This window comes from Rana temporaria, chromosome 3, assembly GCF_905171775.1.
Source record: "Rana temporaria chromosome 3, aRanTem1.1, whole genome shotgun sequence".
Classification (NCBI taxonomy): domain Eukaryota; kingdom Metazoa; phylum Chordata; class Amphibia; order Anura; family Ranidae; genus Rana; species Rana temporaria.
In genome coordinates this window covers 237535632-237561670 of record NC_053491.1, presented here as the reverse complement: position 1 = coordinate 237561670, position 26039 = coordinate 237535632, and the positions used below count along the sequence as shown (strand labels likewise).

Below are 26039 nucleotides of genomic sequence, written 5' to 3'. Positions count from 1 at the left end.
ATCAGTGCTATAAAAATGCACCGATTACTTTAAAAATGATACTGGCAATGAAGGGGTTAACCAGTAGGGAGCGCTGAAGGGTTCAAGTGTATCCTGGGGAGTGCTTCTAACTGTAGTGGGGAATGGGCTGTGTGTCACACGACACTGATCACCGCTCCGGATTACAGGGAGCTGTGATCCGTGTCCTGTCACTAGAAGAATGGGGAAATGCTTGTTTACATCAGCATTTCCCCATTCTTCCTCTTCGTGAGACGATCGCGGGTATCCCCACGGACATTGAGTCGGCGGGACCCGTGCTCGGACTCACTGAGCTTGCGGCGGTGTGAGCGCGCCCACAATGCCGCATCTTAAAGGGGTCGTATATATAGACGTTGATCTGCCCACAGGAGGAATAGTGTCAACTTATATATGCGTGACCTGGTCGTTAAGCGGTTAAAAGGTGGGTTGTATCACCTATTTCGTCTCTCAGTGACTTTAAGCCAAACCTCAAGGAAAGTTCCCACTTGCAGTGGGGCTACTCTAGCATGCAAGGGTTAAGTGCTTTAGGTCTAGGGGACAAGAAAAGCAGTTCTACTTTCTGATCGCTGCTTCCCCAGCAGGCAGCTCTCCCCTACTCTCTTGCAGTGGAATGTCACTCTGCGTCCTCACATCCAATGTAGGGCCATGGGTCCTGTATCAGGCTTGCTGATGTCAGGACCCAGTGGTGGCCGGTGCTCCAAAATTTTGGGGGGGGGGGGGGGCGCAAACAAACGAAAAAAACCCCCCATCAATTGCAGCCTCACTGTGCCCATCAAACGTAGCTACTGTGCCCATCAATTGCCACCACTGTGCCCATCAAACGTCGCCACTGTGGCATGCCATCAATTGTCGCCACTGTGGCGTGCCATCAAACGCAGCCACTGTGCCATCAATTGTCACCACTGTGCCCATCAATTGTCACCACTGTGCCCATCAATTGCCGCCAGTTTTCCCCCCTCAAAAACCGCCAGATTGCTTCCCCCCATCCCCCAGCACTTACCTTTCTCGGGTCAGCCTTCATCCCTCGATGTCTTCTCCCGAGTCCCGCCCTTGATGTCTCTTCAGCCAATGAGGTTACTGGGTACCAGACTCAGTGAACTCGATTGGCCGAGATGTGTGTCAGTGTTAACCAGGGAACACACACCTTCTGCGTCCCCTGGTTAACTATTTGGAAGCCGATTACAGCTCTGATAGACACTTCCAAACACCAACCAACGAATGCCATTCAGATGGCCGGCGCTCACCAGGGGGCCGGCCATCTGAATAGTGGGCAGCAGCGGCCATAATACATAGAGATTCATGCAATGCATGAATCTCTATGTATTGTACACTTGAGTGAGTGACGGCGCAGGAGAGAGAGGGGGCAGGGCTCCTGCGCCCACTATGGACGCACCGCCGCTGTCAGGACCTGCGGATGCCAGAATATAAGAGTGAAGGGACTATGTCAGGTGTGGCAGCATGGAGGAGCCTGTGGGAACGGAGGATCAGGCAAGTAAAACTGCTTTTCATAGTCCCCTAGATATAAATGGGCACTTAACCCTTACAGTGCAGGGACATTTCCATTGCAAGGGAAAATTTGTACTTATCCCAGCATTTAGCTTTACATTTTTTGTTTTAAATCGATCCACACTGCTGGCTATAGGACAGAGAAGAATACAACAGCACAGCAGGAGGAAATCCCCCATCTACATCGAATGAGGAAATGTAGTAATTATATTTTATTCAACCTGCTGATGCTCAGCCTTACTTTATCACATGGGCTTCTGCTGGAGATCTGTCACAGTTTTCTGCCCAGGATTAACCACTTCAACCCCAGAAGAATTTACCCTCTTCCTGACCAGAGCGTTTTGCGATTCGGCACTGCTTCACTTTGACAATTGCGCGGTCATGCGACGTGGCTCCCAAACAAAATGGACATCCTCCCCCCCCCCCCACAAATAGAGCTTTCTTTTGGTGGTATTTGATCACCTCTGCGTTTTTTTTTTTTTTTGCGCTATAAACAAAAGAGCGACAATTTTGATAAAAAAAATTGCTATAATAAATATCCCCAAAAAATATATTTTTTTTTTCTCAGTTTAGGCCGATATGTATTCTTCTACATATTTTTGGTAAAAAAAAAAAAAAAAAAAAAAAAAAAAAAAAAAAAAAAAAAAAAATCGCAATAAGCACATATTGATTGGTTTGCGCAAAAGTTATAGCATCTACAAAACAAAGGATTATTTTATGGTACGTTTATTATTTTTTTATTAGTAATGGTGGAGATCTGCGATTTTTTTATCGTGACTGCGACAAGCCATGTCCTAGTAGTGACTTTCTGTGCCATTCACCTTTAAAATCAAGCTGTGCAAGCAGTGAATTTCACTTTTATTCCTTATGAGGTGTTCAATATCGATATATACCGTTGCAGATTGCTGGATATCATCTTAGCACCCGCTGCCTCTGTGTGTTTAGAACCTACAGGCACTTACCATTACCTGCGAGTCCGGACTGGATGAGGACTTACTGTGCTTTTTGTCTTGTTACAGGACTAACAGCGGGGTTCAAATTTCATTAATCAGACTTTACATCCATGCCCCAGGTGCAGCCGTCTGTCAGATTTCACTGCATTTACCCATAGTGGCTGTAAGGTGCAGTGTCCTCCACTCAGGTGTGAATGGGGCCTAAAGGTTCAAAATAGGGGGAACTTCACCTACAACTCCAATGTCTGCCCTTCAGCATATTGACAGGTCCCAGAACCTCCACAATGGTGTTGGTGGCAATTTTGGTTCCTCTCTGGGAGAATGGGATCTGTGTGCTATATTATCTGGATGATATACTAATCCTATCAAGAAGAGAGTCCTGGAGAACCACCTACAGAAAGTGATGGACACACTGATCAGATATGGATGGCTAATCAATTATACAAAAAGCCAGACTTCTTCCTGCACAGAGAAGTGCAATTTCACTTCTACTAGAGCTAACCCTTATGATCGTTGAGAAAGCAAAAAGCACTGGCAAGCAAGTCCATGTCAGCATTGGAATTCCAAAGTCTCCGGGGACTCTTCTCCTTGTGCAGCCCGATGGTAAAGTGGGTCCCCCAGCATCACCACAGTTTTCAACAGGGATTTCTAGTGGAGGAGAGCCCTGTCTCAGAGGATTCTGATCACACTAGCAATGAAGTCTAACCTGTAATGGACAAGACCACCCAATCTTCAAAATCACTGCCATCTTGGCCCCATCTCTTGGATCATGCTTACATCTGATTCAAGTCGGTTGGGTTGGGGCACCCTGAACAGATCAGTTGATCCAAAAGGAGATGGCAGTTAAACACAGGGGGCGAAGTCACCAACATTCTAGAACGGAGGGCAGCCTGTTGTAATCACACTTGGCACATCTTTTCAGAGGCAAGTCAATCCTGATACAAATGGACAACAGAGCGGCAATAGCCTACGTCCAGAACCAGGGGGGGGGGGGGGATATTGCCAATCTCAGAGCATCTTACATTCCAGCTCTCGAAAATCAACTGGAGGATTGCCTGTCGAGAGAGTTCACCAACAAGTGGTCTCTGGACCAAGGTGTTTTTTGGTGGATTTGTGATTAATAGGGCAGTCCTCAAATCTTTACGTCCCCCACTGAACACCAAGGCACCTCAATTTTTCACAAGATATCATGCCCAGTAATCATCGGGGGTGAATGCCCTGGTCCAACCATGGACTTCCCAGATGGGATATGCGTTCCTTCCGGTTCAACCAATTCTGAGATACCTTTGGCGCCTAATAGAGGAGGACGTGACCATCCCGGCAGTAATTCCTTACTGGTCGAAAAGACCTTTGTTCACACTCTTGACCCAGCTATCTCTTTGCAACCCCTTAGTCCTCCAAAAAACACACAACCTACTTATCCTGGGGGAAATTCATCCATCCACATCTAGAGATTATGGATTTGAGGGCTTGGAAACCGAGCGGAGAAGGCTGGAGGAGTTAGGACAAAGGAATACATACAGACACTGCTTCAAGCCAGAAAGTGATACACCAATAGCACCTACTACAAAAAATGGCAGAAGTTTGCAGAAGCCAACCAGTTTAACCTATTAAAACCAGGTGTTCAGGACATTCTTCTAAAAAAGGAGTTTAGATTTAGGTTTGGGGCTTAGTACTCTACAATCAATTCATAATTTCATCCCCAAAATTCCGTCTGTTTACCATCTTAATCAGGAATGGGTTCTCCTAGCTTTTGAAGACCCAGCTACTTTGATATTACATGAACTAGACATTGAAGGACTTTTCAACGGTACATTGAACACAGCCTTTTTCGCAAAGACCAACACCCGTTTGTTAGCCCTACTAGTATTAGGAGGATGGCAGCATCCAAAAGAACTATAGCAAGCTGGATTGTACATCTAATACTTAAAGCTAGTGGTCTTCCGGTTTCTAAGGCAATCAATGCTGATTAGACTCAGGTATTGCCTCTTCTTGGGCGGCTTTAGCGAAGGTCTCTCCAGAAACTATTTGTCGTGCAGCAAGTTGGTCTTTTACCACCTTCATAGCTCATAGCCTGGATCCAGCTGCACTGACCTCCGGGGATTTTGGGGAACAAAAAAAAAAAAAAAAAACAACCTTTACAATTGTCAGTTTTGTAAACCTAACTAAACAATATTTTTTTAAGCAACCCTCCCTTTGAGCAAGTTATTTACAATGTGTATGCTGCTTTGGAGGCACCAGGAAAACAACAAATTGTATACTTACCTTTCAGTAAATTTCCTTTCCTGGTGCCTATTCATAGCAGCATACGCCCTCCTCAGTTTTTGGAGACCAGTTAAAAGGAACGGCGTGGGAATATTTATTTTGTAGAGGTAAAGTGGTCCTGTGGGTTGGTTGTGGGCGGAGCAACCCACCATGTGGATGCTGCCATAGATCGGCACCAAGGAAAGTATTAAATTTAACATTATATCCACAATTATTCAACATGGTTTCCTTTTTTATAAAACAAATAAACTGTTTTAATCTTTCCAGCATGTGTTTGTTGTTTACAACATTAAATGATAATATAGGACTTATAATGTAGAATGGTACCGAGTTTGCATTAGAATATAGTATATGCAAATATTTACCATAGCATACCTCAGTATGGAGTATATAAAGAATCACACTTACCTGTGAACCACCAAGTACATATTTTCGATGTAGCACATATACAGGACATCCAATAATGTACAATCAGGGTAGAAGCATAGCCAGTGTGTAAATGAACAGTAAAGTGTCAGGTAAACAATGGGGATCTTGCATATATAAATTTATATTGAACACAGATGGCATCCAGCTTCGTGTACACATTGGTTTACGGTAATGGATGTACAGACATGCCACATGCGTCATAAAACTCCATCTGATAATGTAAGTTTTGTACTCTGTCACAGGAATCCTGACAGAACTAGTGTTAAACAACACTATGTAATGTATGTCTTGATAGAAACCTCATCAAGGATGCAACATGTATAACTTTTTTTTCCATACTGCAACATGCAGATGTGAGAAGGAAATGATAGCCATCAGTGTTATGCATTTCTGTTAAACCCGCATTTCCAACAAGCAGGCAAAACTGGAGATTTGGCTTCACCAGCTTTCAAATGTACCAGAATGTTTTAGATCAGTGCCTAAGTAGTAAACCCATCAGATTAGCCATGTAACCAGCACGTTGAGAACATTATGTCTGCAAAAGCCTCCGGATTCCCTTTAATGGGTTTGGGGGTTTACACAGCTGCATGAGCTTAAAATATCTGTAGTTATAGGCCCAGAACAGCAATACACAGCAGACTGGGAATGGGGTTGTGCTCTATTGTATCTATGCTGCCTGGTCATTAGAAGAATTGTAATCTAGATTCTTTTCCGAAGACACGTTACAAAACAGTAAATATGAAAGATACTATAATGAAAGAGTTGCATCACCAGAAATGTTTTGGAAGTCTACAGCTAAATGTGAAAATGACTAAATCAAAAGGATACTGGTTCCTCGGAAGACTCCAAATGAAAAACACAAACTGACAAGGTGACCAGTCCAATGAGCTTTTACTTGATGCGGTTATGTGGAAGGTGTAGGATATGGATTTAAAAATCGACACAAAGCTTATGGAAAAAGTTAACAAACTTATCTGTAATTAGGAAACAAAAATACAGGAAATATACAAACTTTTTCAGCTCTATGAACTGCTCTTTTATATCCTGATTTGCCTTCAATTCAGTGCAAAAGTCATGTTTCAAGGCCAACTCCACTCAAAAAGTGCCACTTCAGCTTCAGGTGGTTGGTGGCAGACTGATCCACAGGCTCCCTGTTCCCTCTGGGATGATGGCTACACAGCTCACCAAAAAGCCTCATTTCAAATTAAAGCAAGCAGCTATTACAAAGCCAGATAATGGTGTCAGGTTGTCATATTGTTTTCTTCACAGTGTAGAACAAATTGTATAATCCATTTTGTGGGAGGAAAGAACTGCTGCAGGAAAACCATCCTTTTCGATTCTTTAAGAGTCAGAAGTTACATTTAGTGGGCAATTCATCCAATTGGCATACAACCAAACCGGACAGTAATTTAAATGTGGCATTTGCATTAAAGGAAAAAAAATAAAAACGTAAAGTCTACTTTGTTTTGAACATGTGTGTAACCCATGGAACACAGTCAGTGCTGACTATTTAGCATGTTCTCTTGCAAATCAGTAGCCTCTACGATTAGGGACATCAGGTGCTCAATGTTTACAGAGATTAACTTGGTGGGCAATATATTCTAGTACCAGTTTTCCATCCCCAGCATATGCATCACTAATCTTCCAGCTAAATCACCACAACTGCTGTAAAAAGGCCAATTAAAACTGAAAAATCAGCACACAAATGTAAGACTTTGCCAATGGCAACCCAACATGGTTTCATTTTATGGAACATTTAAATAAGAATTGCACCATGGGCAGCAACTTCAGTTTTGCACTTACTTCCTTTCCTTCAGTTTTAAATGCAGCAGCTCCATACTACTTCTTATTAAAGACACTTAGGACATTGCCTTGTAATATTTAAATTCTAAGAACAAATGCCTCATTTCTATTAATTATTGTTACCAGAAGGTACTGACAAAGCCCAGATATCTCCTGCAGAGTTTTTTTTCTGGTATAATATCAGAATATCTGGAGACTGAAAAAAGAACGCCAGTCAGGCCAAAGATAATTACAACTACGTCTACTTAGTTGTTTCTTCAGTTGTTAGCTTCACAAGTCTCTTACCTGAACATTAAAGTGAACCTGTCATAATCTCAATGCCAACTTCATCAACACACAGTGCTTAGTACACTGACAATTAAGTTGTCCTAGTTCCATTTAGGTTTGTTTAGAATTGCTCATTAACCCAAATACTGATCTGTTGGAAGCTACCTGTGCCTGACTTACCAGTTTCCCTCCTTACTCGCAGTGATGTTCAACTGCTGCTTCGCTATCCTGGGATTAGCATGCAGCTTGCGAGTCAGACAATGGCATCCTCCTTCAGAAAGGCATCTAGGTTGATGAGATTTCCTTCACCTATTAACCAGCAGCACTGGTTTCAAGTATGCCTGCTTTGCTTTGGACTACTCAGTGAGCAGGATAATGGCATAGGATAATGGCATAGAATGGAGGACCACCGAACATGCTCAGAAATACTTGTGACACTTGGGTTTTAACAGACTCTCATCTACTGTGGATTGATGCCTCGTGCATCCAAAAATAAAATGCAGACATAGGTACACAGCTGTTCCAGTGGTTTATATACTAAATGTTGTGTTCACCTGAGGTTCTTCTTTAAGTAGCCAGATTTTTAGGAAGCCTATGCAGCCACAAATATAATAGGAATTAGTGAAGACTTGTTCAAATGCAAGTGCACCACTGTCACCAACAGTGTCAGAGCTTCCAGGAAGACGTGTACTAATAAAATAAAAGGGCGCATCGCTGCTTTCATAGCATTCTGGCCTTCAACAAAATATCCACCTGAACTTGAGCTGCACGGATTGCTTTCAGCCAAGTGGTCCAGTGGAAATGTTCATTTTCGTGGATCTCCTCTTGGTCTCTCTGTGCCTCCAGCAGAATCACAAGACTGATTTTACCTCTATATATAGTCATCTTCTACAGGTTCACCATTAACATCACAGTAATGTATAAATATGGCAACAACTCTCTGGAATACGCCTTTCTTCATCTGCCGCAGCTCTGAAATCTCCTCACCAATTGTTTCCATGCAGATGTCAGCTGAAAGTTGTCCTTTTCTTCGGGGAGCATATATGGTAGCTGGGATCAAGAAAAAAAAATGCATAGTTTGTTAAATTACTAGAACAGCCAATGGAAGCGTTACGCCAATTCCATTTTCTAAAAGGAATGCACAAAAGTTCTGCAACAGGAATCTGTCACAAAATGACATACAGTACGTTTAAGAAATATCAGAGGGATTTCACACAATGCTACATGAAAGCTGCTCTGTAATTGACTTTCTGGTCTCACTTTCAACAAGACTCTAAATTTGTCACTTTTGCCCAACTCACCTCGGACAGCCGTGTTCCATGTCTTGAGAAGTTTCGCTACCTTCAAATAAACAATAATTTTTTTAGTGCTCACTATTCCCCCTCTCACACTTCACCTCCTACCCTCAATTAAACCATAGGTCCTAAAAACCCGAGAGGTAAGGGTATTATATCGGACCTATATAAAACTGACTAATGATAACCTAATCCTAAATTACCATATATGTTAAAGTGGGAAGATGAAGGCGATTTACAACTCACCCCTGACAAATGGAACACTTCCATTAATAAAAAACGTAGAAAGCGTACCAAGTCTCTTATATTATCTCTCCTATTCCTCCCTATGATACCAGCAATGCGGCACTATTCCTCCCCCTAATACCAGATGTTTACTAACAATAAAGCCAGGAAAATTTCCACTCCCGCTGGCCAAAGTCCGGCCCTCCAAGAGTCTGAAGGACAATAAACTGGCCCTTTGTTTAGAATGTTTGGAGACCCCTGGATTAGAGAAACAGCCATGAAACAATTCACTAGATGGTATTTGACCCCAACCAAGCTTCATATATCTATCCTGCGGTCCCCCCCCCCAATTGCTTCAGGGGTTGTCTAATCCCAGGTACATTTTACACATTTTCTGGTCTTGTGAAAAGGTAGTGCCTCTATGGTGGAGAGTTGATACGTTAGCAGCTCACCGACTATGACTGTCTACTTTTTGCTCCCATACATGAGGCCTCTCGCACTTCGGAAAGGCTGAAACATACAGCCTGTGTAGCTGCTCAATGGGCCATCGCCTTCCAATGGAAATAAAGAGGTCCCATTCTATACTCATCAAAAATGGATTGGATTTGATTCTACTTATGGAACACACACACACACACACACACATTATATAATTTATACATTTATGTTTATATTATACGCTACATCACACAATGCCCCTTTTCCATAAACAATGGGATCACTGGTACGAATGTAGAGACACATTTCTATAACCCCTGGGGATTTTTTTTAAAGTTATCAGTCATTGAAATAATATTTCCTGGAAATATTTTTATCAGTTTGATGACATTTAGCATTCTACGGTCCATTTTTCAACTTTTGTATTGTCAGGACTTGTTCTTTTGAACTATAAATTTAAATATATGTCTCATTTCCTACCTCTCACCAATAGTCATATCAATGGCTTCATTACTGTGATGTACATGTATACTATTTTCTATGTACAATCTTTCTTCATAGGCTTCTTTGACGATTTTCTATGTATGATCGTAACTTTTCAATAAAAAGTTTGTAAACAAAAAATAAACCTCAGGAGGGTCTCTGCCACTCTAACTAAAAGGTGGTGTACTAGTTACAAGGCGGTGACACTAAAGCCTAGTACACAATGACATTGGACAAATTATCGTTTTTTGCATGCCAATCTTCAGATCGAAAAGGAAGCTACTAAAGTACGTAAATTCTTGATGACAGAATAAAACTTCTGAAGTCAGGTCATGTATTTGTATTGCATTGTATTGTATTTTCAGACAAACTGTACTGATTAACCACTTTAGCCCCAGAAGATATTACCCCCTTCCCGACCAGAGCACTTTTTACAATTTGGCATTGCATCACTTTAACCGACAATTGCGTGATCGTGCGATGCTGTACCCAAACAAGACTTGCGTCCTTTTTTTCCACCAAATAAAGCTTTCTTTTGGTGGCATTTGATCACCTCTGCGTTTTTTTATTTTGTGTGCTATAAAAACAATTTTTTTTTTTATTTTGCTATAATAAAATACACCCACAATTGTTTATTAAAAATAAAAATATTAGTTAAGGCCAATATACATTATTTGTTCCCGCAATATTGAGTGTAGATGCTATAACTTTAGCACAAACCAAACTATGAGAACGTTTTCTGGAATTTTTATCAAAATTTATTTTTTTACTAGTAATGGTGGTGATCTGCGATTTTTAGCAGTACTGCGATGGACAGATCGGACACTTTTGACACATTTTTGGGAGCATTGACATTTATACAGCAATCAGTGCTATAAATATGCACCGATTACTGTGTAAATGTCACTGGCAGGGAAAGGGCTCACACTAGGAGGCGATCAAGGGGTTAACTGTGTTCCCTGGGTGTTTTCTAACTGAATGGGGATGGGACTGAGTAGGGGAACACCACCGATCGGTGCTCCTATATACTAGGAACACACGATCAGTCTCCTCTGCTCTGACAGGACAGGGATTTGTGTGTCTATACACACATACCGCGCTGGCTTTCGCAATCTCCGGCCACGCACATCGGGTCCCCAGCCCTCTGGCGGCTCTTAAAGGAAAACTTGTATATGCACAGGAGAGCCATTGTGCCGCAGTAAATCTGAGTGAACCGGTCGAGAACCAGTTAAACAAAAATCGTATGATCTGGTACCGTACCAGGAAAACTTTCGCACTGGCCCCTTGGAAAATTTTCAGCTGAAAGCGGTGTACGAACGATCAAATTATTGTACAAGAGTTTCAAAATCGGTACATTTTGTACGATTTTCTGATTGTGTGTACAGGCCTTTAACCTATACATCAAGAGAACACTAGCCTGCTCTAATATGCACTTCTGAATTTAGAGAGCGCCAGTGTCCCTTATGGCAACCATTTTCCCACATGACGGATTTAATTTAGAACTGCTTTACAAATTATATATTTTCACCCACAAAGCAGGGTTATTCATAAATTACATTCTTTAAAGTGGATGTAAACCCAAAAATTTATTTTTTATTTTTTGATGTCACAATGTAGAGTATAAGATTTCCCATCATCTGTGCCCAGTCTTGCCACACAGAGTTAATCCAGCGCTGAGCAATCCTCTTTTAATGTTCAGTGAAAATTAACAGAATTCCAGATAAAAACTTGCCAAATTATAAAGTCCGTTTCTCTGTTCTTGCTTTGTGTTACAGTTTTTTTTACATATCTAGAGCTTGGACATGTTTATCATATGTTATGTTTATCATAATATGAGGTGATCCAAAGTTCATTGTATATTACCAGGATATGTAAATAACCTGTAACACAAAGCAAGAACAGAGAAACAGACTTTATAATTTGGCAGGTTTTTATCTGGAATTCTGTTAATTTTCACTGAACATTAAAAGAGGATTGCTCAGCGCTGGATTAACTCTGTGTGGCAAGACTGGGCACAGATGATAGGAAATCTTAAACTTTTTTTTTTTGGGTTTACATCCACTTTAACTAAACTGTACTAGGGCTGTGTGCAATTTGAACCAGCTCTGTCACAGGAGTGATGGGGCCTGATTGGACAGGGTTACGTACAGTTTTGTGGAGATGAGGGGGTGCATAAATAGCCCTATATAAAAATTTAAAAACTTGTAGAAAGTACAGCCTACTTAGTCAGCCTTTAATATATTTGATTACATATGCATGTTTAATTTTCAATTGCTTGTCTTTGACTTCTAATTTCCAATTCATCGCTTCAATAACAAATAACTGGCTGCTGGTTAGGTCTAGGAGTGACTTGTGTGCCGACACCTTTTACAATGGCTAGTCTATGCACAATTCTATTTTCTAGCTTACTTTTTTCATCATCCTCAAAGTCATATCTAGCATAGCTATTGGGTTCAGCAGTTCTGAGCGATCGCAGCCATGGAAAATCTGTGATCATGGAGTATGGAGCGCCATCTACAATGCCTAAAAAGAAGAATGGAAAAGTCAGCTAGCATTCAGAGTTCGTCATATAAAATCAACTGAAGTTAAATGGCAGCCTTATGTTTTTTCATAAAAGGGTAGAGGTTTACATAGATTGGCACAGTTCACAGTTTTTAATCTTGGTTCCCTGTTCCCACTAGTGGGAATCTATAAAAAAAACTTGCATATGTAATGCAATTGTAAAAAAATAAAGTCAAATTAGTTCAGGGCCCGCTCACACTGACCTGCTTCACGGCCATGCATTTCTTCGCATCACACAGTACATACACCAATACATAAAAGCTCATGAAAGAAAACATGAAGGATGTTCGGTCCTCTCCCATTTGGCTGCATCCTTGTACATATATCATTACAACATATTCCCAGAAACAAGGCTATAAAACATTAATATGCATGGATAAAATTATGTACATCCAGCCTGGGTTCACACTAGTATGATATCAGATACCCTTGCAATTTGCACCCACACGGCTGGTGTCGATCACATTCGATCTCTGAGCAATGAGAGCTCAGCCATACAGTTGTATGGCTGAACTCACATTGGATTCGCACAGGGACTGGTTTTTCCCTGCACTAGAATCAGATCACATGGGTGTTCTTACCTATGCAATTTAATTCCTTTGCAAGTTTACAGTTGGCAATGCGATCTGTGAACTAAACCGGGGGTATTGTTAACTTTGTTAATGACACCTGAAGCGATTCGCAGAAGGCAGTGTGAACTGCCTGTGGGAGGGATGCAAAGCGGGAAGCAGCGCTGTAATTGCACTGGTTTCCCCATCGCACTTATGTGAACCCAGGGTAAAGGGTACCTGTATGCAACAAAATAAGTAAACTGACCATAGGAACAACATGGAGGTACCCGCACACACACATGCCTACTGCCATTAGCAGGCCAAATCACCATCATGAGCAGCCAAGTACATTAAAAAGTGATTCTAAACCCAGGACCCTGCATTATATAAGGTCTCCCACAGTACACAGAATATGGAAATGCAATAGTTCTAGTAAATCTAAACTGCCAAATACCCTTTCTCCCCCCAACAGGTCAGGTTTTCAGGATTTCCCTCAGATGAAAAGGCTGTGGTGATTACTAAGGCAGTGAAACTGATCAAATCACCTGTGAAAAATAATGGAAATCCTGAAAACCTGACCTGTTGGGGGGGCCTGAGGACTGGAATTGAGAAACACTGGTTTAGTAACACTTTAAAAAGGAAAAGTCCAGCCAGAGTTTGTTTGGTTGGCCTTCTCCTATGGGTCGCAAGAGTACAATTTGTTTTGCACTCCTGCGACCCGTTTTCAGCAGAGAGCAGGCTGAAGTCTGCTCTCTGCTGACATCACAGCAATCAGTCCAGGCACCTCGTCATCATGACAAAGTCTGGATTCGCCAGGTGCCTCGAATGATGCCTGTCTCAGCCTCTCAGCGAGCCGCTGAGAGAGAGAGGCCGATCCCCGCCCCTCCACAGCTCAGCGCTCCAATGAGCTTGAAGGAGCAAAGAGAAGAGCTGCTGATTGACAATCATCAGCTCTCCGCTCAGGGATCTGTGAGAACCGAGCCATCGGCGATGTTCGATGGCTTGGTTCTGTGTAGAGTCGGCGGGGGAACGTTGTGGCATACACCTAGGCAAGTATAAATGGGCCAAAAAAACAAAGCATAATTCTCTTTTAAATAACCATGCCTTTATTTTGCCAAAATGTTGTTTATACCCTCTTCAACATACGCTTTTCGCACAACTTGAAATTGCCACTTCCCAAAGTGCAAGATAGCTCTAGCTCCCCTTGCTCATCATTTTCCCAATTATATGTCCACTTGCATGTCATAGCCCTGTCTCCAAGCAAAGTCTCACACAACCTGTGTTGACCTATAGCTGTGTGCAGCAGCGACAAGGTTCAGTAAAGAACATAACTCCCTGTCCTGTTTCACTGTATATTTGGGTCAATTCTCCAATCTACCCAACATGGACTTTGATTATAATATTTTCATTCCCACACACTCCTGTGTGGTTACATGACTGTGTAACGCTACAATAGGCACCGCAAACACACATTCTTTCTTGCATGTGCAAGATCAGTGCTACACCCTTTGATAGACTGAATTGTGGTAGTTGGGGCTGCTGACAAAAGGAGGTAATTTTGTCAGTGGGAAATAAAACATTCAGAAATCTGGTAAGGGGTATTTACCCTTGAAACCAGATGGCAAACATGTAAAAAGGAAACAAAAATTATAAAAAAAAAAAAGGGGGATTGGTCTCTTCAAAGCAGGACTCGTTCAAAACTTTTTTTTTCTGTGTTTGGACAGAGCAAGTTGTTTTTCTTGTCCAATTGGGGGGGATTTAGGATTTCCCTTCGTGCCCACAGCGGAAACAGGAAGTGTGAGGAAATCCCTCCAAAGTGAGGAAATTCTGGGGTGTCACTAGAACTAGTGTGCTCATTGGAAGATTTCCCCTGTCCTGTGTCAATTCAATTAAAATTACTTTTTTTATTTTCACTTTGATAACAGTAAACAGGACTAATAGAGAGGGTGAATCTCCCCAACATGGGCAGTGACAGCAATAAAACCTGACAGGTGCGCCAATCCTTTTCCACTCTATAAAAAAACAAAATTTTTTTGCCTTTAGTTATTCTTTAATTGTTACACACTTCTCGCCGATTGGGGGAGGCAGATAAATACCTTCTAGTGTGTATATGTCCCGGCCCCAAGGATACTTTGTATATTTTTTTACTTCATCTTCTGTCCGAGTGGCCTCAGGAAAGAATTCGTATTTAATAAGCTCTCTGTGGAAAGGAGGAGATCAAGGAGAGATTACAAATCAAAGCAGAGGATGAGAAAAAGGCAGAAAATGTCTGCGATATCAAAAGTGTAATAGTCTGATGCTTTGACAGAAAGTTTAAAATTGGAAAGAAAAATACCTTTTAACTAAAAATAGTTACTGCAGATCTCATTTTTTAACCAGGTTAAAACATCTTTCTTGGTTGAACTTGTACTGCTGTCTCCTACACATCTGAGGCATCAAAAAAAAGCAGATATTATGCAAATACTCACTGATTGATGTTAGCTATGGTGTCCATCCAGCTCCGCACACGGACTTTATTTCTTACATTAGGTGGATTGCTAAATTCATGTATGATACAGATGTGGTAAGGATATGGTCCACTAAATATCTGTCTCTCCAAGGTCAATGTATCTACCTGTTTGGAAAGAAAAATGATTGAGAATGGATTTAAAAAATACAGTTTACATGAGGAGCATTGGACAAGAAAAAAAATGGCAAGTATGAGCTTTATCCCAGGTCTATCAAATGTCCATGTACTGGCTATATCCTAGGTTTATCCCATACCCCAATGGCTTCATCAAAGAGTTTATGATTTGACCCAGGGGCAGAGATGCATTTTCCTCCTGGGCTGCTATCATTTGTTCTACAAAGACCGCTGTGTCGCCAGGGGGGTCTTAAATTGTACAAACTCTGAAAGTGAAAACTGAAAAACCTCCAGATTTTTAGAGCGTTGGTAATTTACAGTTTTGCATATTTTTCATTTTTACCATTTTGCAAAAAAGGCACAAATTAAAATTCACACGTTTGTTATTTATTGACTCAATACATGTTTAACTTGTATATTCATTAGGAATGTTGACAAAACATATTTTTTATTTTTTTTAGCAGATAAAAAACAGCAAAGAAATGCAAGTGTATTTTTAGCAACAATATTTTTATAAACATTTGCGCAAATATCACAGGCCTTCAAATTCAGTAGCGCCTTTTATTCTAGTGGTCTTAAGCTTTCATAAAATATATGGTTTGGGGGGTATTTTACAAACGCTAAAAGCTTTAAGTATAAAAAAAAAAAAAAATTAAAAATTGCTGCCGTCTATTTCTATGAGGGGAGAGAGAGCCAAGGGTCGCTGGGTTGAAATTGAGATCGGTCTCAGGTAAGCATAAAAGAGGACTGGGGGGGGGGGGTGGAGGAGAGCAGCAAGCTGCATAGAGGAGTTTTTTTTTATCCTGATGCATTAAAGGCAAAGTAAAAAAAAAAAAAAAAAAAAAAAAAAAACGTACCATCAGTATAAGTGTCCATTATCCGGATTCTTCAAATTTCAGCAGAAATCTTGCTGCGTCCTACAAACATTCTGCCTCCATAACTTTCATTGTGGGGGTTAGAACTACTAGTGGGCGGTCAGAAGCTCTCATCAAGGGAGTTGGAATATGCCCACCCTTTTTCTACAGCTTCTGTGAATGACACTAGATCTGTGAATGAAGAAAACAGAGCAATCATCCACCTGCCCCCCCACTCAAAGAAGCTGAATTACAGCTTCTATGAATGGCAGATTGGGTAGGAAAGGACGGGCATAGTTGTGCTCTCTCGATAAAGAGCTTCTGACAGTCCACTAGCTGTAGTAAGCTCAGCCACACGGAAGAAGGCAGAGATGGCAAAATGAATGCGGGTGGGAGAAAAAAACACAGCAAGATTTCTACTAAAAATAGAAGAATCCAGACAAGGGACTGTTATTATAAATGTAAGTTATGTCTTTTGTGCTGGTTCTTGTTTAGTTTCAGGTAACTTAGGCTTTAAGCCATGTATCCTAATCCATTTTACTAGAAAAAGATGAATTTTGATTTTTAAATTGTGTATCATGAAGTACAGTACAGAACACTGTTATCGATTCATAAACCATAGGGCATCTCCAAGAACGAACGAGAGGAGTGGGCAACAATACAGCTAAACCACTGCAACAGGCCCCCCAAGAAAAAACAAGGCTCAACAGACCAAATAAACGTAACAATAGAAAGATCTCGCTACTGGAGCAAGCAACAGTGGAGACAACAGCCACCTAGCAAACATAGGTTTGAGAGAAACAAAAAAACAGAAATTCAGGCGGTGGCTCTGATCAAAAGGAGTATAGACACTAGGTGCTGTATAGGCCCCAGAACTAGACCTCAATCAGGCAAGGAAGGACATAGGACAGAAACCCCATTTAAAAAAATAAAATAAAAAAATAACCATACATCTGAGTGAAAGCGGAGGGAGGAAACCCAAAAGGTAAACTTCCTGCAAGAAATGTAAAGTGGAACTTCACTCTCCCAATCAACATTGATTAGTTTTAGAGATAGAGATAGGAAAGTATGTCATATTTACTTGTTTTAAACTTTTTATTTTTTACATTTCTCAAGTTATTTTGCGATTTCTTGCCTAGGCAAATGATGTCATACTTCCCAGGAGACTTCAGGAGTAGAGGAAGGGTTTTCTCAGATAAGCACACTCTGCTGTTTGCATGCTTGAGGCAAGGGCAGATGATTCCAGGAAGTAAATGCTACATAAAACATTTGCCCTTACTCAAGATGGCCATGTCAGAAATGCTAGGGAGTTGTTTTTCAAAGATATTTTCCAACACAATAAAGCATAGACACATGGGTGAACGGGGGGAGTTGGCTTTGTATAATATAAATTAATTTGTGTTTTTTGGTTTGTGGTGCTCAGATGCAGTGAAGATCCACTTTAGGAGAAAAAGGGGGAGACCTGGCACATAGCCAGAGAGGTCATGCCCGACTCTTAAAGCATAACTAAAAGGCAAAACTGTATCTAGCTTTGGATAGAGTGGAAATAGCAAAAAAGAAAACCTGACAGGTGTTCTAATCTGTCTGTGCCCCTGTTGGGGAGATTCACCCTCTCTTCATTTGTCCTGTTTACCATCATCATTGAACGTTAAAGAAAATCCCAAATTTTGGGTTGTCTTCAGAAAATAATAGTGGGGAAATATTCCATTAGGGACATTTGTTCTGGTAACCTGGGGGTCTCCAGGAAATTCCCTTCATTTGCTCTCACTTCCTGTTTGGCTACAGGACAGGAAGTGATGCAAAATCTCCACAATAGTACACAGAAAAATCTGACGGTTATACTCCAAAATCGAAAAAAAAAAAAAAAAAAAGTTTTGCCTATAGATCTACTTTAAAAGCGGGTTCCAACCACAATTAGCATTTTTTAAATGTATGTCCTTTCATCATGCATTTTTATAATATAAATCCGGTCACTTACTATTTTACAATCCGCCGCCGCTCCGCATTGTTATTCAAAAAAGATAGTTTTATAAACTATGTCCACACCGTTGTCATTTTGCTTGTGGGCATTGTGAAGCCCACAAGCACTTACTTCCTGGAAGTCTTGGATGGGGAGTGATAATTGGGTAGCGCACTGCATCCTGGGAAATGACACACATTTCCCAGGAGCATTTGAGGGAGATGTCAGGATCCTAGGTGATTCCAAAGGCAGATTTCGTGGGACTGCATAGCAACAGGCATTTCCAGATGAGTAAAAGTTTTTTTTCTTTTTTAGGTCTAATGAGCACAATAATGAAAACATTTTTTGGGGATGGAAACGCCACTTTAAACCCCAAGGGGCGAAAATAAACAAAATGCCATGTTATCTAACAAGACATGACAGAGAAAGAATATATGAGTTGCCAAACAAAGGGAACCTTCAGGGAAACAAGCAGGAGAAGCGGTTTCTAGGCTACCATGTACACAAGTGGAAGGAGGAAGAACCCAAGGCAAAGTACCACTGCTGGTGGGAACGGAAGTAAAAACATCTACTTTTACAAGCATCACACAAAAAGGGAACCCCTGTGAATCAGAAAAACAGGGCTTGGTTTGGCAACAAGGTCCTAAAAAATTCCTAGCAGGTCACAGGAAAAGGTCATCTTCAGCAAAAAGTTACACAGGAGGTTCTCTCAGGAGATCCTCGGCAGAGGATGTACAGAATAAGAAGGAGTATAAAAAAAACTCCAGAGATTCCTTATCAGACTAGGTGAAATTATTCTTCTAGAGCAGGGGTGTCGAACTCGATTTCATAGTGGGCTGCATCAGCATTATGATTGCCCTCAAAAGGGCCGGTTGTATCTGTAAGATTAGATGTCCAGCGCATCCCCTCCCCTTACATTCGAGCCACCCCACCATCAGAAGTTGAGTCCCCCACTCTCCCTTACATCACAGTGCACCCCCCTTTCCTTATGCTGCTGCTGGGAAGAAGCTGGATGCATTGCTTGAAAGCAGAAAGTAAGGGTCTGGAGTAGGATCAGAGGGGGGCTGGAGCTCTTCTGCAGATGCAGGAGAGGTGCGAGGGCCACATGAAATGGCCTGGAGGGCCTGATTCGGCCCGCGGGCCTTGTGTTTGACATCTATGTTCTAGAGACTACAGAACAAGGAAACAACCTGCATAAATAAGGATGCAAGGGAGGCATCCAGAGCAAAGGATGGAATGCGCACAGAGGATATGACTGGCTGGACTGAGGAAGACAGCTGAGCTGTCAAGTGCCAAAACTCCTATAGGCCCCAGGTAGAGTGTAAAGGTAATTACCTGAGCAACTCTGGGGACAGAGGGGATGCCAACCATTTCCAATAAAATAAAAATCAGCAATTAAGTATTCCGATCAAAACCTAGGGAGGAAAGGGCAGGGTAGTCGCTGTACCCCAAAAAGGGTGAGTTGGCAATCTGCAACCATGGAAAGAGTAAAGAAGGGTGCATTAGGGTTCAGGGCCAAGGCACATGCCATGGAAAAATGGAGTAGCAGTCGCTTTAGGTTGTGGAACTAACCTCCTTAGTTGGAGCTTTGCCAGTGTCCATTCACCTGAAGGCAACGGTAAATAACCCACGGTTTATGAATCTATTCCTGTGTCCTGTACTGTACGATAAAGATAAGACAATTTACAGAACTCAAGCTGAAACGTACAAGAGCAAAGAGATATTACTTTGTCAGACAGCTTAGTTAACGTTTCAAGCAAACCAGAGCATTGAAATGTCTGCTGTGTGGTCTCAGTCTAGCTATCCCATATATTTATATTATACATACATTTAAAAAAAATGAGCATATGAAAGTAAAGTATAAAACTCGAAATATATAAAACTGATGCAAAAAAACAATATAGTTTACAATAAAATATAATATTTTACTACAACTCAAGCACAGGAATATAAAGAACATAAATCATTACATATATTAATCGTATGCATCTACTAAATTACTAGCATGACAGTGGAACTTTGAAAAACCGTGTTTCGCAACCTTTTTTCAGTCAAGGCACCCCTTTAAAGTGGTTGTAAACCCTTGCAGACCACTTTTCACTAAAAAGGTAAGCCTATAAAAAGGCGGCTTACCTGTACCTTAGAGGTGCACATCCTCACTGGTCTCACGATTCAATTGCGATTATCTGGTCAACGTTTCGATTCCCCGATGCATCACGATTACAGATACGCACCCACTTCCACTTGGGACGCCTAGGCGGTCCTTCCTCCCTGCAATATTCTGGGACACATTACAGGTCCCAGAAGATTGCCCGGTTATGCAGGACAGCGCAGCGAGACATGCGCACCCGGCTGTGAAGCTGCAAGCTGTCACAGCCGGATGCCCACAGTAGTACTGCAAGCGCCGTGGACAGGCAGGGGAGAGAATGGAGGGTTTGGGTGGCCACGTCGCTGGATTGTGGGACAGGTGAGTGTCTTTATTAAAAAGTCAGAAGATTTTGTAGCTGCTGACTTTAAACAAAAAATGTACTGAAACTCTGCTTTGAATTAAAAATAACCTCACTCCCTTAAAGCAGAATTCCACCCAAAAGTGGAACTTCCACTTTAAAGGACTCCTCGTCCCCCTACATGCCACATTTGGCATGTCTTTTTTTTGGGGGGGGTGTCCTCTTTAGTGGGACTTCCTGTCCCAGCCGCCTAGATGACTCCCCCTCTCGCCCTAGGCGGCCCCTCCCTGCCAGTGATCTTCTGGGACACAAAACAGACGATTCACTGGCCAATGGCAGAACGCAGTGCGCGCCCGGCTGTGAAGCCGTAATCTGTAACGGCCGGGTGCCCACAATAGATTTGATGATGCCAAGGAGAGGGGCTCTGTGTGCCCACATCGATGGACCATGGGACAGGTGAGCGGCTGTTTATTAAAAGGCAGCAGATAAACTTTTTGTAGCTGCTGACTTTTAATAAATGAAAAAACAGTGGAACTCTGCTTTAAAAAGTGTACCAATTCGATGCACTACAGGGTACAGGAATTCACACACACACACGGCTGCTGGGAGGTCAGGAGGGATTCGAATTCACAGCAAACAGCCCTGTGAAGTTCCCTGTACTGTCTCTGTGCTGACAGTTCCCCTGGCCTTTCCTGTTTGCACCTTCCGGCACACTAGGAGCTAACACAGTGGAATGTGCAAACGGGAAGACGGAGAAATGGCAGCACAGAGCACGCGTAGGAGGAGAGCAGAGTACAAACACATTTGTACTCTACTTACTGCTGTTAACATAACTGTGTTGTAATAAATGCAGTTATAATCCATTAAGTGCCCACCGCTGTATGTGTTTTTTTAAAATACATGGTGCTTCATACCCCATTTAATATTCTGTGTATACACTAATGCGACTGTCAGCCCGGTCTGGCCCACCTCTCTCCTCACACGTCTCTCCTGACGTCAGTGGGAGTTCTCAGCCCAGCCCACTGACCGTAGCTATCAGATCAGAAGAGGCGAGACGTGAGAGGAGAGAGGCGGGCCGGGCCAGGCAGTCACATGAGCGGAGTATACACAGAAATTAGGTATGAAGCTGCATACATTTAAAAAAGCACATACAGTGCTGGACACTTAATGGATAACTGCATTTATATTAAAAAAAAAAAATATTTTGATAGCCATGCTCGGAGCGCTCTCCCGGGTGGGGCAAGTCGGGATGATGTCACACCCGACATTGATTTTGCCAGTCGCATGCATCAATGCCGCATCGGGGACACCCGAATCACGATGCAGCGGTTAAATTCAGCACCCCTACTGTACATACCGGGGATATCTCCTAAACCTACATGGTTTAGGAGATATCCCCTGTATTGGCATGTACCAACGTCATCAGCAGAGCAGTGTGCTGGGACTGCTGCGGAGACTTCGATCTAAGGTGAGTATTTCATAATCAGCTAGTATGCCATGTACTAGCTCATTAAGCCTTGGTCTTGTTTTTTCGTGGGTTTACAAACACTTTAAAAATTTACAATCTTGAGGCATCCCATTCTAAAATGTAAAAACAATTCTAATCGTTTTACATAAAGCAGCAAGATCCACACATGTAGGACACCTAATGTTAGAGGCGATTTATTCTTCCAAAGTAAATACACTTACAAAAACAAACTGGTACTGACTAGTATGACAAGGTTTCTCTTCTCCCTCAATTTTTTTTCCATCACTAAGCCAACATGACCCCAATGCCTGGGCACCCTATTTGAAAAAGGCTGTTTTAAAGTGGATGCAAACCTTCACATACACCCAGTGAAGTGAACAGCCTCAGATGATACACAGAGATGAAACAAATGTTGTTTCATAAGTTTTACATATATATGTGTGGTCCTCAGCTTTCTACATTCTTTAGAAAGTGTACATTGTGTTAGCAATGCTTCATCCTGTTTCAGCAGTGGGAGGAGAGTCTGGGCATACACCGTATGCGAGCTGATTGGAGGAAAGGCATCCACCACTCCACATAGGCAGAGGATTGAAGAAACTTGCAGAGCTGTGAATGGACTAGCTCTCGGCTAATCTAGTTATAGCACCCACCCAACACAAAATTTTCAGCTGCTTATATCTCCTGTGTCAGAGAGCTTGTCAGGAGTTATAATTCTAATAACAGAGGAACAGAGTAGCAGAAAGACACAGGACTTGGGGCTTTGGAGAGAGACAAGTAAACACTACAGATACACATATATGTGTCCAGGTCACATTTCATGAATCCGGTTTACATCCACTACTTTCCCAGTTATGCAATTCAGTAGCAGTTGATAAGAAACAAGCATTTGGAAAGAACTGCAGTTACTTACTTGCTGCATTGGACGCAAGTAGATTATGCGATTCCGTTCAGGAGGCATTCTAAGAATCTGGTCCAATACCTGTTCCATATTAAGCTTTTTACATTGTGCATAGTCAAAGCGATTTACAATGGCAGCATTTTCAACCTTCAAGTGCTTTAAAACACGGCATCGTGTTGCTTTAAAATAAACAAAAGGAAAAAGATTTACACAGTGTAGAAGTTTTTATTTGCTCCATTTATTAGTCATCATTTACATCAGTGCGATGCAACTTTTTTTTATTTGTGTGGGTTTGCCGCAACAAAAAGTAGTTCAAGTACTTTTTTGGCACTGAGCCAAGCACGTTTTGCCACATTTTTCGTGTAATAAATTGCAGGACTGCCAAGAAAAAAAAAAAAAAATAGCACTGCAAGTGCATTTTGCAACATTTTACACCATGTTTCTGAAAACGCAGGCAGAAACAAGTGATTTTTCCCACGTTTTCAGAACTGTGGAAGGGTAAAAAGTGCTGCACTTCACATGTACATTGGTATACAGGGACTTCTTCAAAAAGTGACAAAGTGTATCAAACTGCAATATTGATAGAAGAAAGCCTCATTACTCCAAAGATCACCATGGTGTGCAAGTCGTCACCAGTATATAGGTTCAAATACGCTTACCAGATTGTGTGGACTCAAATATTATATTATGAGTCAGATGGGCATCAGGAGACTGTGGCAAATACACGATCTGTTCCCACGTCAGTCACGGTAAATTTCTTACTCAGTAGGTCAATTTTCACAGAAGCAGAGAAAATCTCAACATAGTGTAAAACCATTTATATCGAATATGTTAAAAGAATATTGCACTTGCATCCAACAAAAAAAAAGGCATGTCATCATAAAATTTAATAGAACGTATTAATCGAAACGCAGTGTTTAGATGAACATCAACCCGACATGTTTTGTCTGATAAGACACCATCTGGAGTCTGAATATGCCATCTTTCACTGCGTTTATATAGTAATATCCATTAAAAAATCACTAAACATTGATTGTTTCCATCAGTGACACTTCCTACCTCCAAAATCTCTTACAAGATGGAATTTTTTGTTGTTGAATAAATTCTACCAAACATATAGCCCGATTGGCAGGTGTCCCTGCAGTGAAAGCTGTTTCTAGTGCTGCGAGACATGTCCGCAATCAAGGGGAGGCTGTGAATATATAAGAGCAATTTTTGGGTTCATTACACTCCTCCTGTTGGAGATGGAAAGTCATACGTGCTGCCCTAACAACTCTTGATCTGTCATGAGATCTAGGCTTGAATGGCACATGCGCAGTTGCATAAACTAAACCGAGGCTTGACACACACGCCAAGTGCCATCTTGGAAGCGATTTCCAAGGTAGGAAGGGTCACTGATAGAAACAATCAACGTTTAAATTTTAATGGATATTACAATATAAATCGCAGTGTAAGATGGGATATACAGAAGCCAGATGTCTTATCAGACGAAACATGTCGGGTTAATGTTCATTTAACCACTGCGTTAGAGTACTACGTTTTATTGGATTTTATGATGACATGCCTGTTTTTTCCTGTTGGATCTAAGTGCAATATTCTTTTAATAAATTCGATATTAATGGTTTCACATGTGGAGATTTTCTTTGCTTCTATGGCAATTGACCTACTGAGTAAGATGTTTACTGTGACCGACATGGGAATGAAAGGTGGATCTGCCACACAGTTTAAAGTCCGGTTGAGCTTAGTCTCCTGATGCCCATCTGACTCTTATGGTAACATTTGAATCCACACAATCCGGTAAGCGCATTTGAACCTATATTACACCGATGACAATTTGCACCCTGTGGTGATCTTTGGAGCAATAAGGCTTTTTTCTATCAATACTGACATTTGATATATTTGAGGGCTTTTCATTCTTATGAACATTATTCTTTTGAAGTTACTTATGGACTCTTATTCATATGCAATATAAATATATAAGCAGACGGTTCAATCTGGACAGGATTGTATGACACCATCTGTTGGAATTGTTTTTTAGTAATTTCATTAACATTTGTCACTTTTTGAACACGTCACTGTATACCAATGTGCATGTATAGCGCAGCACTTTTTAATCCTCCATATTTGTGCACATTTTGTCAAATTGTGGTGTTTGCAGTGGTTTAAGTCAAAGGTCTATAGCGCAGTATTACAACATATTCACGTTTTCAGAACGCCTAGGTGTAAAGGCAGCCTTATGGCCCATCGATAAGTCAACAATATATTCAGTATGTCAGTCATGTTTCCCCAGTGAGTTTACATGCAAAAAGCTAATATTTGCGTGAGGTGTATTATGTCAAATGTCATACAAATATAAGCTCAAATTTGAACCCATTTACCAGTCACAATTAATGTGTATGTAAACCCCAGCAATGCACACTTATTTAGTCCCTTTTGGTCTGTTAAGTATACAACTGAAGGAGCTATATCTGTTTGAAAAATGTAAAAAATATCTGTTCATCATTCCAGAACTCTTGTGAGCCGATAACAGTCAGCACAAACACAGAGCACAGGGGTTATCAATTTAATTGATGGTACAATCAGGGAGGGGAGGTAGGAGGAGGACACAGACATAGGGAGAGCTGCAGAGAGCAGGATGTGGCTGACAGAATCATGCAAATGGACCACAATGTCAGGGCTAAGCAGTCATAATTACCGTAGTCTGTTTACAGAGGGGAGGGTATAGTCAGGCAGGGTCAGACAGGTTTTTTTATGGTATACAGGGGGCCAAATGACACAGCACAAGCACTGTGCTGTATAACATGCTTTAAAAGGAACAGCATCTGTTTTTTTTAGGGGTTAATAAAATGCTTTAATCTCTACTCTCATCACTAATCTGACTTTATATTTTCTCCATGGTGTTACATGAAACTACTCAGGAGTATGATATTGCGTACTGGGCTCTAAAAGGAAAAAAATAAAAACAAACTCACAGAGGGGATACTTTTGTATATA

The 26039-nt window shown here is 41.4% G+C and overlaps 1 protein-coding gene across 3 annotated transcripts in view; it reads right to left on the bottom strand.

The window, feature by feature from the left end:
• Window positions 1–6045: 6045 nt before the first annotated feature.
• FBXO38 (F-box protein 38) overlaps window positions 6046–26039 on the bottom strand; it is a 108727-nt gene continuing 88733 nt past the window's right edge. For all 3 annotated transcript variants that reach the window (XM_040344501.1, XM_040344500.1, XM_040344499.1), the window contains 5 exons: window positions 23058–23224; window positions 15264–15409; window positions 14892–14995; window positions 12092–12205; window positions 6046–8291 (listed from right to left, as the gene is read on the bottom strand). In XM_040344501.1, the coding sequence (XP_040200435.1) occupies window positions 8113–8291; window positions 12092–12205; window positions 14892–14995; window positions 15264–15409; window positions 23058–23224 (710 nt within the window). In that variant the 3' untranslated portion in view covers window positions 6046–8112. The remainder of the gene's footprint in view (window positions 8292–12091; window positions 12206–14891; window positions 14996–15263; window positions 15410–23057; window positions 23225–26039) is intronic.